General features: G+C 38.4%; 1 protein-coding gene across 18 annotated transcripts in view; it reads left to right on the forward strand.

The window, feature by feature from the left end:
* The window catches only part of nfixb (nuclear factor I/Xb), a 231448-nt gene that overhangs the window by 93698 nt on the left and 123462 nt on the right, over nucleotides 1-14288 (forward strand). For 4 of the 18 annotated variants that reach the window (XM_052131251.1, XM_052131263.1, XM_052131252.1 and 1 more), the window contains one exon: nucleotides 10019-10550. In XM_052131251.1, coding sequence (XP_051987211.1) covers nucleotides 10019-10550 — 532 coding nt within the window. Of the gene's footprint in view, nucleotides 1-8427; nucleotides 9146-9167; nucleotides 9419-10018; nucleotides 10551-14288 lie in introns of those variants that run through there. The other 14 variants (XM_052131247.1, XM_052131248.1, XM_052131249.1 and 11 more) reach the window with 7 other exon arrangements.

The following is a 14288-nucleotide window of genomic DNA, read 5'->3' on the forward strand; positions in this document are numbered from 1 at the left end:
CGCAGTAACTACATTTTTTTAGTTAGTAACTACAACTCTTGTTGTGTTTCCATGTTTTATGGGGACTTTCCATAGACATAATGGTTTTTATACTGTACAAACTTTATATTCTACCCCTAAACCTAACCCTACCCCTAAACCTAACCCTCACAGAAAACATTCTGCATTTTTACATTTTCAAAAAACATAATTTAGTGTGATTTATAAGCTGTTTTCCTCATGGGGACCGACAAAATGTCCCCTCTAGTTCAAAAATTTCAGGTTTTACTATCCTTATGGGGACATTTGGTCCCCACATAGTGATAAATACACACTCACACACACACACACACACACACACACACACACACACACACACACACACACACACACACACACACACACTCCTGTTCCAAACCACACACACACACACACACACACACACACTCCTGTTCCAAACCTCACACACACACTCACACACACACACACACACACACACACACACACACACTCCTGTTCCAAACCTCACACACACACACTCACACACACACACACCTGTTCCAAACCACACACACACACACACACACACACACACACACACACACACACACACACACACACAGACACACACCTGTTCCAAACCCCACACACACACACACACACACACACACTCCTGTTCCAAACCTCACACACACACTCACACACACACACACACACACACACACACACACACACACACACACACACACACACACACACACACATGTTGGTCTACCTATCATTATGAGGACTTTCCATAGACATAATGATTTTATACTGTACAAACTATAGATTCTATCCCCTAAACCTAACCCTACCCCTAAACCTAACCCTCACAGAAAACCTTCTGCATTTTTACATTTTCAATAAAACATTGTTTAGTATGATTTTTAAGCGATTTGAATTATGGGGACACTAGAAATGTCCTCATAAATCACATTTATAGCATAATAACCTTGTAATTACTAATTTGTAACTTACAAAATTGTCCTTGTAAATCACAAAAACACGCACACACACACACACACTCCTGTTCCAAACCTCACACACACACACACACACACACACACACACACACACACACACACACACACACACACACACACACACACACACTCCTGTTCCAAACCTCACACACACACACACACACACACTCCTGTTCCAAACCTCACACACACTCACAAACACACACACACACACACACACACACACACACACACACACACACACACACACACACACACACACTCCTGTTCCAAACCTCACACACACACACACACACACACATATGTTGTGTTTCCATGTTTTATGGGGACTTTCCATAGACATAATGGTTTTTATACTGTACAAACTTTATATTCTACCCCTAAACCTAACCCTACCCCTAAACCTAACCCTCACAGAAAACATTCTGCATTTTTACATTTTCAAAAAACATAATTTAGTATGATTTATAAGCTGTTTTCCTCATGGGGACCGACAAAATGTCCCCACAAGGTCAAAAATTTCAGGTTTTACTATCCTTATGGGGACATTTGGTCCCCACAAAGTGATAAATACACGCTCACACACACACACACACACACACACACACACACACACACACACACACACACACACACACACGCTCCTGTTCCAAACCTCTCACACACACACACACACACACACACACACACACACACACACACACACACACACACACCTGTTCCAAACCTCACGCTTACACACGTTCACACACTGTCCCTGTCTCAGAGGTGTGAGGTTGTACATGTGTGTGTGTGTGTCCAGTGTCAGACACAAAAGATGGTCATATGGTTCGGCTGTCTCTTCATGACTGTGGTTTGGTCCATGCTGGCACGCTGGCATGTCTGTACTGGCGTCCTCATGATAGCATGCATTAGCACATGATTCTCCACGGCTGCACCTCCCTTGAAGTCTGTCATGTTGGTATTTATCACTTTTAACTCTGTCTCTCACTGTCTCATCTGCCGCTTTCCCCTTGTCTAAAATAGAGGTATAGCACTGTAATGTACATGTTTGAAGCTTTAATGCAGAAATGTTTGGAGACATGTTTAACAGTTTCATTAAGATTGAATAGGACATATATTGGCTCTACATCGTCCTGTCAGATTAGCTTTTGATATGCCTAATTTATCCCAGACAATAATAATAATAATAATAATAATAATAATAATACCACATTTATTACCACAATTATTATTATTTTAATTAATTTTTTTATTTGTATTTTTTGGACAATTAATAAATACCACCAATTTGAAACTGTATTTAGAGGTGCAGGGTGGCCAGCATGCAGATATTCACCCAGACAGATGAAATTTGCAGTTGTCCTAATTGCTATAAATATTATTATGGTGACATGCATGAAAACTTTCACCTTTTTGGTAAAATGTCTCCATAATAGTATAAATAAATAAATAAATAAATAAATAAATAAATAAAAAATGTGCGTGAATCATAAAGTTCAGTTGTGTTTTTTTTTTGCGAGAAACTTGATCTTACAGATATTATAGCTTATTATTTATTTATTTTGTATATTGCTACAGATGATTATTTGTCAATATTTATTTTTAAATCAGATCGACAATATCTCAATTAGTCAAAAGATATTTTAAAGCTAATTGAATTCGCTTTAACGTGTCCAATTTCGTTTCACTCTTTCCTCAATAACACAATGAATGCTTCTGGTTTTGTGCATTATTATATTCAGTAATTAATGTAATGTTGTTGACGTCCAAAAACCAGGACAAATCATCAATATTCATTTTCCCGATGACAACGGACTGAAATGAGAGTTATAACGAATTTCCTTCTCATCGTTTATTCTTTCTGTCTGTGTGAATAGATGTTCCTTTCATTCTTCTTAATAGTGAAGATGTATGATATAAATATCTATCATCGGAGCGTTTGTATTTTAGGCTTCCACTGTTTATGATTTTATTATTTTCTTTATTGTTGCGCCAGCAGTAAAATTAGGCTAATGATCCCACTATTTTATTTAAATTGTACAACTATGCCAACATGACAGCAAGCTTTCTTTCTTTCTTTCTTTCTTTCTTTCTTTCTTTCTTTCTTTCTTTCTTTCTTTCTCTCTCTCTCTCTCTCTCTCTCTCTCTCTCTCTCTCTCTCTCTCTCTCTCTCTCTCTCTCTCTTATTTAATTGTATTTATTTATTTTGTCCATTTATATTAATCAGAATTCAATACATACACTTCCCGGTATGTGTCTCTCTCTTTTCCTTTAAAAATAAATCAGTCAATAAATAAAAACAAGTAAGGTTCGGGTTGGATCTCTGTCAAGCAGATTGTCCGATAGCAACACAAATAAAAAAATAAATAAAAAAAGAAGCTCGATAGGTGATTGGGTAACGTTTTTGATGTCTCATATGAACTGCCGATGAGAAGAATTATTTATTAATTATTATTATTATTTATTTATTTTGTAAATCGTGAAATAATCTGAACTGCTGATGAGAAGATGTATTTATTTATTATTATTTATTTATTTATTTATTGTACATCGTGAAATAATCTGAACTGCTGTTGAGAATATTTATTTATTTATTTTTATTTATTTATTTTTTGTACATCGTGAAATAATCTGAACTGCTGTTGAGAATATTTATTTATTTATTTTTATTTATTTATTTTTTGTACATCGTGAAATAATCTGAACTGCTGTTGAGAATATTTATTTATTTATTTTTATTTATTTATTTATTTTTGTAAATCGTGAAATAATCAAAACTGCTGATGAAAATATGTATTTATTTATTATTATTATTATTATTATTTAAATCGTGAAATAATCTGAACCGTTGATGAGAAAATTTATTTATTTATTATTATTATTTATTTATTTATTTTTTGTAAAGCGTGAAATAATCTGAACTGCTGATGAAAATATGTATTTATTATTATTATTATTATTATTATTATTATTATTTATTTTTTTGTAAATCGTGAAATAATATAGGCCTTTGCTAAATATGTAAATACGCTTTTCCTTTCGAGGCTGCTTTATTTCTATCGCAGTCATACGAATACACGAACACACAGATTTGCCAATTCCTTTAATTGACTGTGTGACGTCAGTGTATCTGAATTATGATCGTTCTATGCCAGTAAAGTATGTGTGGGCCTGTGGCAATCATTTTTGCCGCGTCATATTTTAAAGCAATGAAAGACAGTCCGTAAACATTATTCAGGATTGTGCTTACTTGGGTGATAAACTAATTCACCATCGTCAAATAGTCATTTATCCGCATTGAGATGAAGGTGATTTTTTACCGTCGGTGACAAACTAACACAAAAGATTCTCTGGCTCATCAGCAAACACTCTTTCCAGCTCGTTCATTTCCATCTGACTGCTGGCAAACACTGAAGAGATGATGTCGGCTCCCTTTTTATGCATTCATATTGTAGGAAATAAATAACAGCGTTGGTTTATTTTTAATTGAGCTGGCAGAAAGCTCGGGGTCCTTATCATTTGAGGTCAAAATGTACTTAACACTAAACGCCACTTTACGAACTGTGCAATGTATTTCAAAATTTTATTTGACCATATAAGTGACCATATAGATTTAATAAGTGGCTTATTAAATTTATAAAACAATGCATTTAATAAATGGTCAGAGACAGGGGCGTTTCCAGGATTTTTTTGCGAGGGGTGGCATCCATTAAGGGGGGTAACGTTCTTATGGAACATGCTGGACATGGAAGGGTTAAGCCGTTGTGCACAGTCTCCAGGGTGGGGTTGCACCAGCTGTGCCTGTTGAGATGTAAAGTTCACAGTAAGGGCTTAGTAACTACTAGTTAGTGTGTAACTAAATCAGTGCTTAATATGGTTGCACCACCTGTTCTTAATGCAAGTCTTAACTAGTAGGTCATAAGCTCTCTAAGTAATGCCTAGTCGCATAATATGACGTTTACCTGTATTTATCCAATAAACAGCCTTCACATTTGTACACAGAAGTGTTAAAAAGCCGTGTATTTCAGTTTGATCTTATTACGATTGATGTTCAAACCTTGTTTGCTCATGTAAATGCAATTAGCCCATTCAAATACAATACATAATAAACAAGATGCCATTAATGGTAGCCTATATTTAGCCTATGCAAATAACATTATTCAATAACTGTAAAAAGAATAAGGGACAATATGTAAATAATGACTTATACAACAGGCTGGAAAAAAGACATTTATTCATTTTAATAGCTTTTATATATCATATATGTTGAAGTACATTTTTTGTTTAATGTTTTCTCTTTCGTAAATGTCAACATCATACTCTATGTTGAAATGATTGATGCCTGTCACTCAAAACATGAGCTCATTGATGTCATTTTAGTGAGTCTGCTTTTTTATTCCATGCGTTACTCCTGGTCGGAGACTTCTGTAAATATATAGTTTATACGTAGGGTCCTACCTAAGTTTAATGGTGCAACGCTCACATAGTTAGTAGTGCGTAAATCATGACTTAGTGCCCATTTACGGCACAGCTAGGCTAAGTTGTAACTTGCGTATAGGTGGTGCAACCGGCCCCAGGATGTGAGCGGGGTCCGAGTTGGGGTGGCAAGTAGGGTGGCAAAGCTCATTTGTATGCCACCCCATGACACCCTTCTGGCCCCACCCCCGGTCAGATATGTTAATGATCAGAATCAGAATTACAATTCTTCAACTGAGTAATATAGTTCTGTTTATGGTGCCAAGTAAGCATGCGCATTAATACAGACGGTTGTGAGTTTTGGGCATTGGTCAAAAATGTGAGTTCTGTAGCTGTTTATCAATGACTTAATAAGAATGCAGTAATAAGATTTAAACATCTGACATTTCAGTAATGAAAATGTTAAAATTAGGATAATTCTTTTAAATAGTTGTTAATAGTGGGTTTTAGAAATGGCTTTCTTTTGGCCTACTTTCTGTTGCTATTTGCCATTTAATGGAATAAGTGATCGCGCTTTAGGCAACTGAATTTTCAAATGCACATGTTGATCAAGACCTAATTATCTCATACCCGCACTGGTAGCACTAGAGGAGGTCATTGTTTCAAACAGTGAAGGGATTGTTTGAAATAAAGGTGCTGCTTTTATTGAAACAAATGCATTCATAAACAAATTCTCCTCTCCTCTGGTTGTGTGCTTCAATTAGCATCTTATTAGAGACCTCAAGCAGGTGTTGGTTTTGACACGTAGACTCGGATTTGAAAGAGGAAACACTAATGAAGAGTTTTCCTGTGATGGGAGAGCGTTATCGCCATACACTGGTCCAATGATGTTCTCTTGGCGTCTCATTTAGGAGATATTTGCATATGTTTGCTAATCCAGCATTTCAAATCAATTTCCTTTTCTTGTTTTGTGGGACGAACAGTGGCCAAGCAGACATTCAATGATTTGAATACGTCGAATAGATGCGTATAGCCTCAGTTAGGACTCACAAACTCTCCCCAAGTTTCTCTGCTCATGTAAATATGTGTTTTTGTGGAGATTTCAGGTTTGTGTGTTTGGGTTGTTTGGGAACGTCATGACTAGAAGAATCTGGCTCGTGTCAGGTATCAGGTGTTTGGGTGAGATGTGGTGTGTTTGGAAACATTCTGCATGCTTGTAGATCATGGACGCTACGAGGAGTTATTTTCTATTCTTTTTGAATGCAAGATTAAAGTATTCACCAAACGCGGGTTGATAGCATCTGCATACAGCCTACAGACACACAAAGACGGTAAAAGGGCCAGTGGTGGCTCAGCAGTTACTGACCAAAAGGTTGGGGGTTCAAGCCCCAGCACTGCCAAGATACTGCTGTTGGGGCCTTGAGCAAGGCCCTTGACCCTATCTGCTCCAGGGGCACTGTTTCATGGCTGACCCTGCATTCTGAACCCAGCTTAGTTGGGATATGTGAAAACAACTGCATTTGCACAATGACAATAAAGTTGAATCTTAATCTTAAAAGCACTCAAGACACATCTAATGACATTTAAAAAACTTGGGTATGGTTGGTACATGTCGAAAGTACACAGATAATATTGCAAGGAACATTTTGGTACATATAAAACCTTCAAGAAGTCAAAAACAAGACTGGATAGCTTCATTGCTCTTTTCTTTAAAAAGTACTTGGATTTATCATATTGAACCATACTGTTATCTAGTAGATGACCAATCTGGATTTTCAATATCTAAAAGGCGTGCATATACTATATATGATGCAATTAAATAGCAAATAATCTGAACACAAAATGTAAGAAATTATTTCGCTTTTTTATACAATATTTACTCAAAACTCAAGCAATGACGAAAACAGAAAATGTCAACTGTCCATTAACAACACTGATGCTTGAATTTGGAAATGACACATTCTGTTAAACTTCTCGACCGATGCCAATCATCTTAAAATGCCTCATTCATGTGACTATCTAATCAGCCAATCGTGTGGCAACAGTGCAATGCATAAATCATCCAAATACGGGTCAGGAGCTTCAGTTAATGCTCATCAGAACAGATAAATACATAGTAATGTATGTATTTTAACATTTGTACATAGTAGTTAAAGACATCTAATATAAAGTGTGACCAAGAGTTGCATGAGAAGCCATCGCATTGCACCTCTCCTGAAATATGGCATATTCCATAATTCAAAGATCTCTTGTATTACCATTATTTGAAGAATACGCTTAGATGTTCTGTGTATGTGCAAATGTGTTGCAGCAAATTTCACATTTACGTATTCCACACCGTTCTAAACAACTCAGCCAAGATATCCCAGAGTTCTTTATGCAACATCGGGTCAGATATCTCCTTTCTTTGGCCTCCTTCATCGAGCTTCTGTGCTTGGTGTTGTAATAGACAAATGCAGCATATGTTTGTTTTAAATTAGAGATGCACACGGTGGCGTTCGGGGAGCGGTGTGCGCAGTTACCCTCGCCTTTGTCTCGGGGGCCAAATCCACAAGCAGCTGCCGGCTCCAGGGTCTGCTGGGAGTTTGGGGGGCTTTGAGCTTTCTCCCATCGCCCTGTGCCAAGGTGGCATTACCCTAACCGGAGAGGGGAGGGTTGGTAGGCGTTGATGACCACAAGCTGTAAGGGCACATTTGCCATGACAAGGTCGATGGGATACTGAACTTTGCCTCGATGGTAGATAGGAACTTGTCAGATTGGCAAATTGTGCACCATCGGACTGGACGGCATGCTCTCCCTCGCCCCATCTCTCTCTCTCTCTCTCTCTCTCTCTCTAATTCTGCCACCAACCCCCCTTTCTCTACTTCCCTCCCTTTCGGCTCTTCAAGCTAACGTATTGGCTGAGCTACAGGCATCTTGTTGCCAAATAGGTGGGCCCTACTCTTGTTGGCAAAGACTCAGGCGATGGTTAAGGAAAGAACGCAGAGAGGACGAGATCGAGAGAGAGAGAGAGAGAGAGAGAGTTGGAGAGAAAAGGAGTAAAAAAAGCAGCAGCACTCGGGTTTGCCAGCGGTCCTGCGAGCTCGTCCAACATTGATTCGGTTCTCTTTTTTCTGCCCGTATTCTGCGCTTTGCCTTAGCCAGATTTCCCCCACCCACCCCTTCATTGCAGGAGTGTGTGTGTGTGTGTGTGTGTGTGTGCACTCCGCGCTCTCTGAGTCTTCTACAGGACTCAAAGATCTAAGAAAACACTTATAACGCTTTGCCAAGGATTTTTTCGCCTTTGTTTACATTTGTTTTTTGGTGGGTTTTTGGAATGCGAAAGTGTTTATTTTGAGCACAGCTTTTCTAGTTCATATTTAGTTTCTTCGTACCCACTCTATTTTATTACATTTTGTGTTATTTATTTATTTTTGCTGTAATTATTTTGTCAGCACTTTTGCCATCTCATTATTTCACCTGGAACCATTTCCCGCGAAGAAAAGCAAAGCAAAAAGAAATGTTTTGAAACACATTTTCCGATCTTGAAATTAACTTCTTTCCGCCGGCAATTGGAGCTTCTCCAGTTTTCTTCCTCTTTTGCCCAAGTTTTTTTCCTCTTTCCAATTTTTCATCCCTGCCAAGCCAGCAGTTGTTTTGGCGCAAGTGGCAAAGAACTGGTGCGGGTGGATTTTTTTTCTACCCTGAACGGCGTGCCAAATTTATGATGAGAGTGCAAAATGGTAACTACTAGCCTTTCTCTCTCTGCTCCTGTTTGCAGTGTGGTTTTCATGGTGCTATCTTCCTTCTCTTGTGTTGAAATCTGAACATGCCCGGATTTCTGCCGCACGACAGCAGCCCACAAAGAGGATTTGATGGCAGGTCTTGAAGGGACACAGTTTAGCCGCAGTCTTGTTGTGGCGAGAGTTGGAGGAGAGGGTCTGGGGCACGGCGGCCCTGGCAACGGGGCGCCATGGCGCGGTTTAGGCTTTGTCACTGAGCGCTGTGTGGTGAAGGTATTATTGGAGAGCTGAATGAGTCTTCCGTTGCCTTGGGGATCGCCAAGCTTTTCTTGGCCTGACTTGAGCTAAAGAAGCTGCTTTCTCTGAATTACGGAATCCCGGAATTCCTGTACACTGGGAATGTTAAAAGTGTTTTAAAATTAGCTTCATTTATTTTATAATTCAGAGTGTGTTTTTTTTGTAACTATAGGGAAATTTGATGCATATATATGTATTTATGTCTTCATCTGTGATGAATATGTTAAATGACAATAATTAAAAATGATGAATAATCACAATTTCATCCAAACTTAATCATGCTGTGGACTTAATGGGAATTTTTCAAGTTAATCCTTGTTATAGAGTAAATTGATTTGTACACTGCAAAAAATATTTTTCTTACACATTATTTTTTTCATGTTTTCCAAATTTGCAAAGGATATTAATAATTGTTTTCAGATAATATCTGTTGAACTGAGTTTATTTTTTCAACCTCCTTGGCAAATATTCTATTCTAAGCATATATCTAATGACATCTTATGGATTTGCATTTTATTGCATGCACTGGCATTTTTTCAATGTTTTCAAATGTCATGTCATTTCTTTCTCCAACAGGATGAATTCCATCCCTTCATCGAGGCTTTACTGCCACACGTCCGCGCCTTCTCCTACACCTGGTTCAACCTGCAGGCCCGCAAGCGCAAGTACTTCAAGAAGCACGAGAAGCGCATGACTAAGGACGAGGAGCGCGCCGTCAAAGACGAACTGTTGGGCGAGAAGCCCGAGATCAAGCAGAAGTGGGCGTCCCGACTCCTCGCCAAGCTCCGCAAAGACATCCGCCCGGAGTTCCGTGAGGATTTTGTACTCACCATCACAGGAAAGAAGCCGCCGTGTTGCGTGCTGTCCAACCCCGACCAGAAAGGCAAGATCCGCCGCATCGACTGCCTGCGGCAGGCGGACAAAGTCTGGCGTTTGGACCTGGTCATGGTGATTCTCTTCAAAGGAAGTCCTCTGGAGAGCACAGACGGAGAGAGACTGGTCAAGTCCCCGCAATGTTCCAATCATGGCCTGTGCGTACAGCCGCACCACATCGGAGTGTCCGTGAAGGAGCTGGACCTGTACCTGGCCTACTTCGTCCACACGCCAGGTGAGAGATACATACTATAATCCCTGCAAAGGCAAAACGTAGTGCAGAGTTTGTCAACATTTTGTCTTGCCTTAGACGATGATGTTTGGCTCAGCTGTGATAATTCACTAATCCACATTTGGCTGGATAATCCAAATACTTAGAAGGCATTTTTCTGTGACGTGGTTACTGCGTTTTGGCTTTGTAAGACAATACGCACTCACACACACACACACACACACACACACACACACACACACACACACACACACACACACACACACACACACACACACACACACCTCGAGAGGACTAAACAAATACAATACAATGTATAGACACAGTTCAGGTAACACGGTCCAGTTCTATTCTGGGCTCTATTCAAAAAAAATACATGAATGCAAATATATGCAAATACACATTTCAGGTTGAGGCTGCATTGTGTTTCTTTTTTGTGTTAATGGATTTGTGTTGGTTGATGTGTGTGGTTGTGTTAACTTGAAGGAGTGTATGAAAATTATGAAAATGTGGATTCGGTGTTTGAACTGGTATACAGGTGATGTATATGCAGTGGTGTTTGCAAAGCATTATGTATTTATGCAAATTCACACCTGTGACAGTTATGCATGAGTGTGTGTGTGTTTGTGTGTGTGTGTCTTAATGTGTAAATGTGAGATTGTGTATTGTGGCAATGACAGCTGGCCTTCTCCCAGCCATTGTAAAAAAAAAAACACAGCCTGAACATACACACACACACACACACACACACACACACACACACACACACACACACACACACACACACCTAAACCTCACCCTCACAAAAAACTTTCTGCATTTTTACATTTTCAAAAAACTAAATTTAGTATGTCTTTTAAGTGATTTGAATTATGGGGACACTAGAAATGTCCTTATTGACCACATTTATAGCATAATAACCTTGTAATTACCAGTTTGTAACCTAAAAAAAGTCCTTGTAAACCCCAAGACCCTCCCTCACACACACACATACACACACACACACACACATACATTCTCATAGATGCGATATATATTTTGATTTATCTAAAATAAAAAATAAATACATTTGTGTATTTAAAATCTATTTATTGTTCCATTATAGAAAAATAAAATACTATATGTATATACAAAACTAACAATGAGTAAGTCTAAAAAATGTAAAATATTATAGTAAATATTTGATTCAGCATTTTCAGGCATTTTCTAATAATACACTGGCCACTGGTTTGTTTACTATTTTAAATTAAATGTATTATTTACATTTATATTATTTATATATTTTTATATTATTTATAATATTCATTATTTGTATTTTATTTACATTTATATTATTTAGATAATTTTTTTATTTATAAAATTTATAATTTAATTGTTTTTTTATAGAGAAATGTATACATTTAGAATATTTATTTAAATATAGTTAGTTATTGTTGTAGTTTTAAATAATATTTATTATTTAAATTAAAATGTAAATAATTAGAAATATATATATATATATATGCGTGTGTGTGTATGTTAAATATACTGTGTGTATATACTGCATATTTATTTATATGGAAATGTATATTTTATTTAAATATTTTATTGTATTTTACTTTTACAGGAAATCATAGTTATTGTTGTGAATGTGATTTTGGTGGTTGTTACATTTCATTTGTTAGATATGCTTTATGTTTAGTGACAGTTCATGTGCAGAACGCACTCACAAAATATCCCAAATATTGTATTTGCTCAGTTATTCAGCTCTAATCTGTGTACCAAGAGTGCACAAAAAACAACATTTGCAATTGTTGTCGTCTTTGTTGTGACACAGAGCCATAAATCTGTTTGTTGGCAGAGGTCCTAAAAGAGGTTTTGTTGCTCATGCCGAGTTTCCCTTTTGCACCGTGTGGACCTCAGCATCAGTTAGCCGCTTCACCATGCCGTCCTTTTCCTGTTTAACGGTACGCCAGGGCTCAGCTTATCTCCTGCTGACCCGGTTGAATATCCTGTCTTAATCCGGACACTATTAACCGGCCTGATGGCACATTGTTCCCGTGACATCCGCTTTAGCAGGTTCATACTGATGGAACGTCCCTGAAACAATATTTCATTTTCTGTACACACTGATAGAACATGTATTACGTGGTTTGTGTTGTGCAAAGATCATTCTCAAGGCCGACATTCACATTCATTTTTTGAAGCGGCTAGAGGTAGTTCTGGAGTGCCTGCCAAAAATCGGGCCTGGTTTAGATCAGTTCGTCTTTTACTGTCGTTGAAAAACAATGTTTACATTTGGGTTCCTTAAATGGAACGTCTAGGGATACGGTTATATTTGCATAGCAAAGATCAGGTGCTATAACGCATGATTTGAGACTCATTTAGACTTGTGTTTGTGTAATCAGGCGTATTTAGGGTCTAGTTTCTCCGGGGCATGCTGGACAAGCGGTTGTTTAGTCGCTTACTGACGAGATGCGTGTCGTATCGCCCCATGGGAGGATTTAATGACATTAAATTGTAGCCGAATCAAGCCTATACCTCAGAAACGCACCGTTTAAGTACCCCAGAGCACGATACCGTAATTACACTGCCGTCTTCTCAGCGTACGCCAGCTATATTAATGATGATGATTAATGGGAGTTTTTTGACAAGCACCTCAGATTGGCCGTCTCGCACCCCTCTGAAGAAAACTTCTTGTTTTGCTTCGTAGCATTCCGTGTTTGTCAGAATGATGAATGCTTTCAACAGGGTTAGTCATCTCTGGAACAAGCTTCGTCATACGGCTTGCATTATAGCAGAGTCATGATAAAAACATGTGCCTGCTCTCATTTCCAATCGAACTGTCCTGTTCAGACAGCCGATAAAGCGCAGCCCAGAATGCCAAGACGGGCAGATGAGAACAGCGATACAGCTTTGAGCTGTAAAAGAGACTGAAAAGCCGCCCCCATTGAAAAGAGAGGAACTAATTGTGGCTTTTTCCTCTCTGAAAGGGAAATCGATGTATATAGTTGAATGACAAAAGACTCTTAAAGTCCGTTCAGGCGTTAAATCGCTTGTTTCACAGCGATCCATCTCTTCTGGATCATTTCTAGCTTTTCAAAGGTGTTGAAGATATCAACGAGGTGTTGCGAGTTTTTAAATAAACGACGTGTTTCACGGTGTGGGTGTCTGTTAATGGTTGGACTAGCACTCTTTAAATTCATAGTTACTTGTACCTGTTTTCTGCAGCAGTTATGCTATAATATATTAGATTAAACAGCTTTCTCTTGTTTACCATCATGGTCATTTTGGATATACAGTAGTTGGTATTCTAGTTTTCAAGAGTTGTCTTCACATTCAGCTGATTTTACTTCCTTTTTCATGAAAGCTAAATGTGTCATAGCTATATATATAGTGAATACAAATATATGATTGCTAAAGGTCACTACGGTGTCTGCAAAGGCGCTAAACCCATAACTACATGAGCCTAGAATAGAACAGGGTCGTAGCCACGGGCGGGCAAACTGGACCCATCCCCACCCAGAATATTAAACATTATTCTCCGACTTTGAGTATGCATTCATCAAATGGGTAAAAGGCTGTGACTCAGGTGGTAGAGCGGGTCGGCCACTAATCGCAGGGTTGGTGGTTTGATTACCGGCCCTCCACATGCCGAAGTGTCCTTGGGCAAGACACTGAACCCCAAGTTGCTCCCAATGGCAGGCTAGGGCCTTGCATGGCAACTCTGCCGTCATTGGTGAGTGAATGTGTAAAGCCTTT

Source organism: Xyrauchen texanus, chromosome 8, assembly GCF_025860055.1.
Source record: "Xyrauchen texanus isolate HMW12.3.18 chromosome 8, RBS_HiC_50CHRs, whole genome shotgun sequence".
Lineage (NCBI taxonomy): Eukaryota > Metazoa > Chordata > Actinopteri > Cypriniformes > Catostomidae > Xyrauchen > Xyrauchen texanus.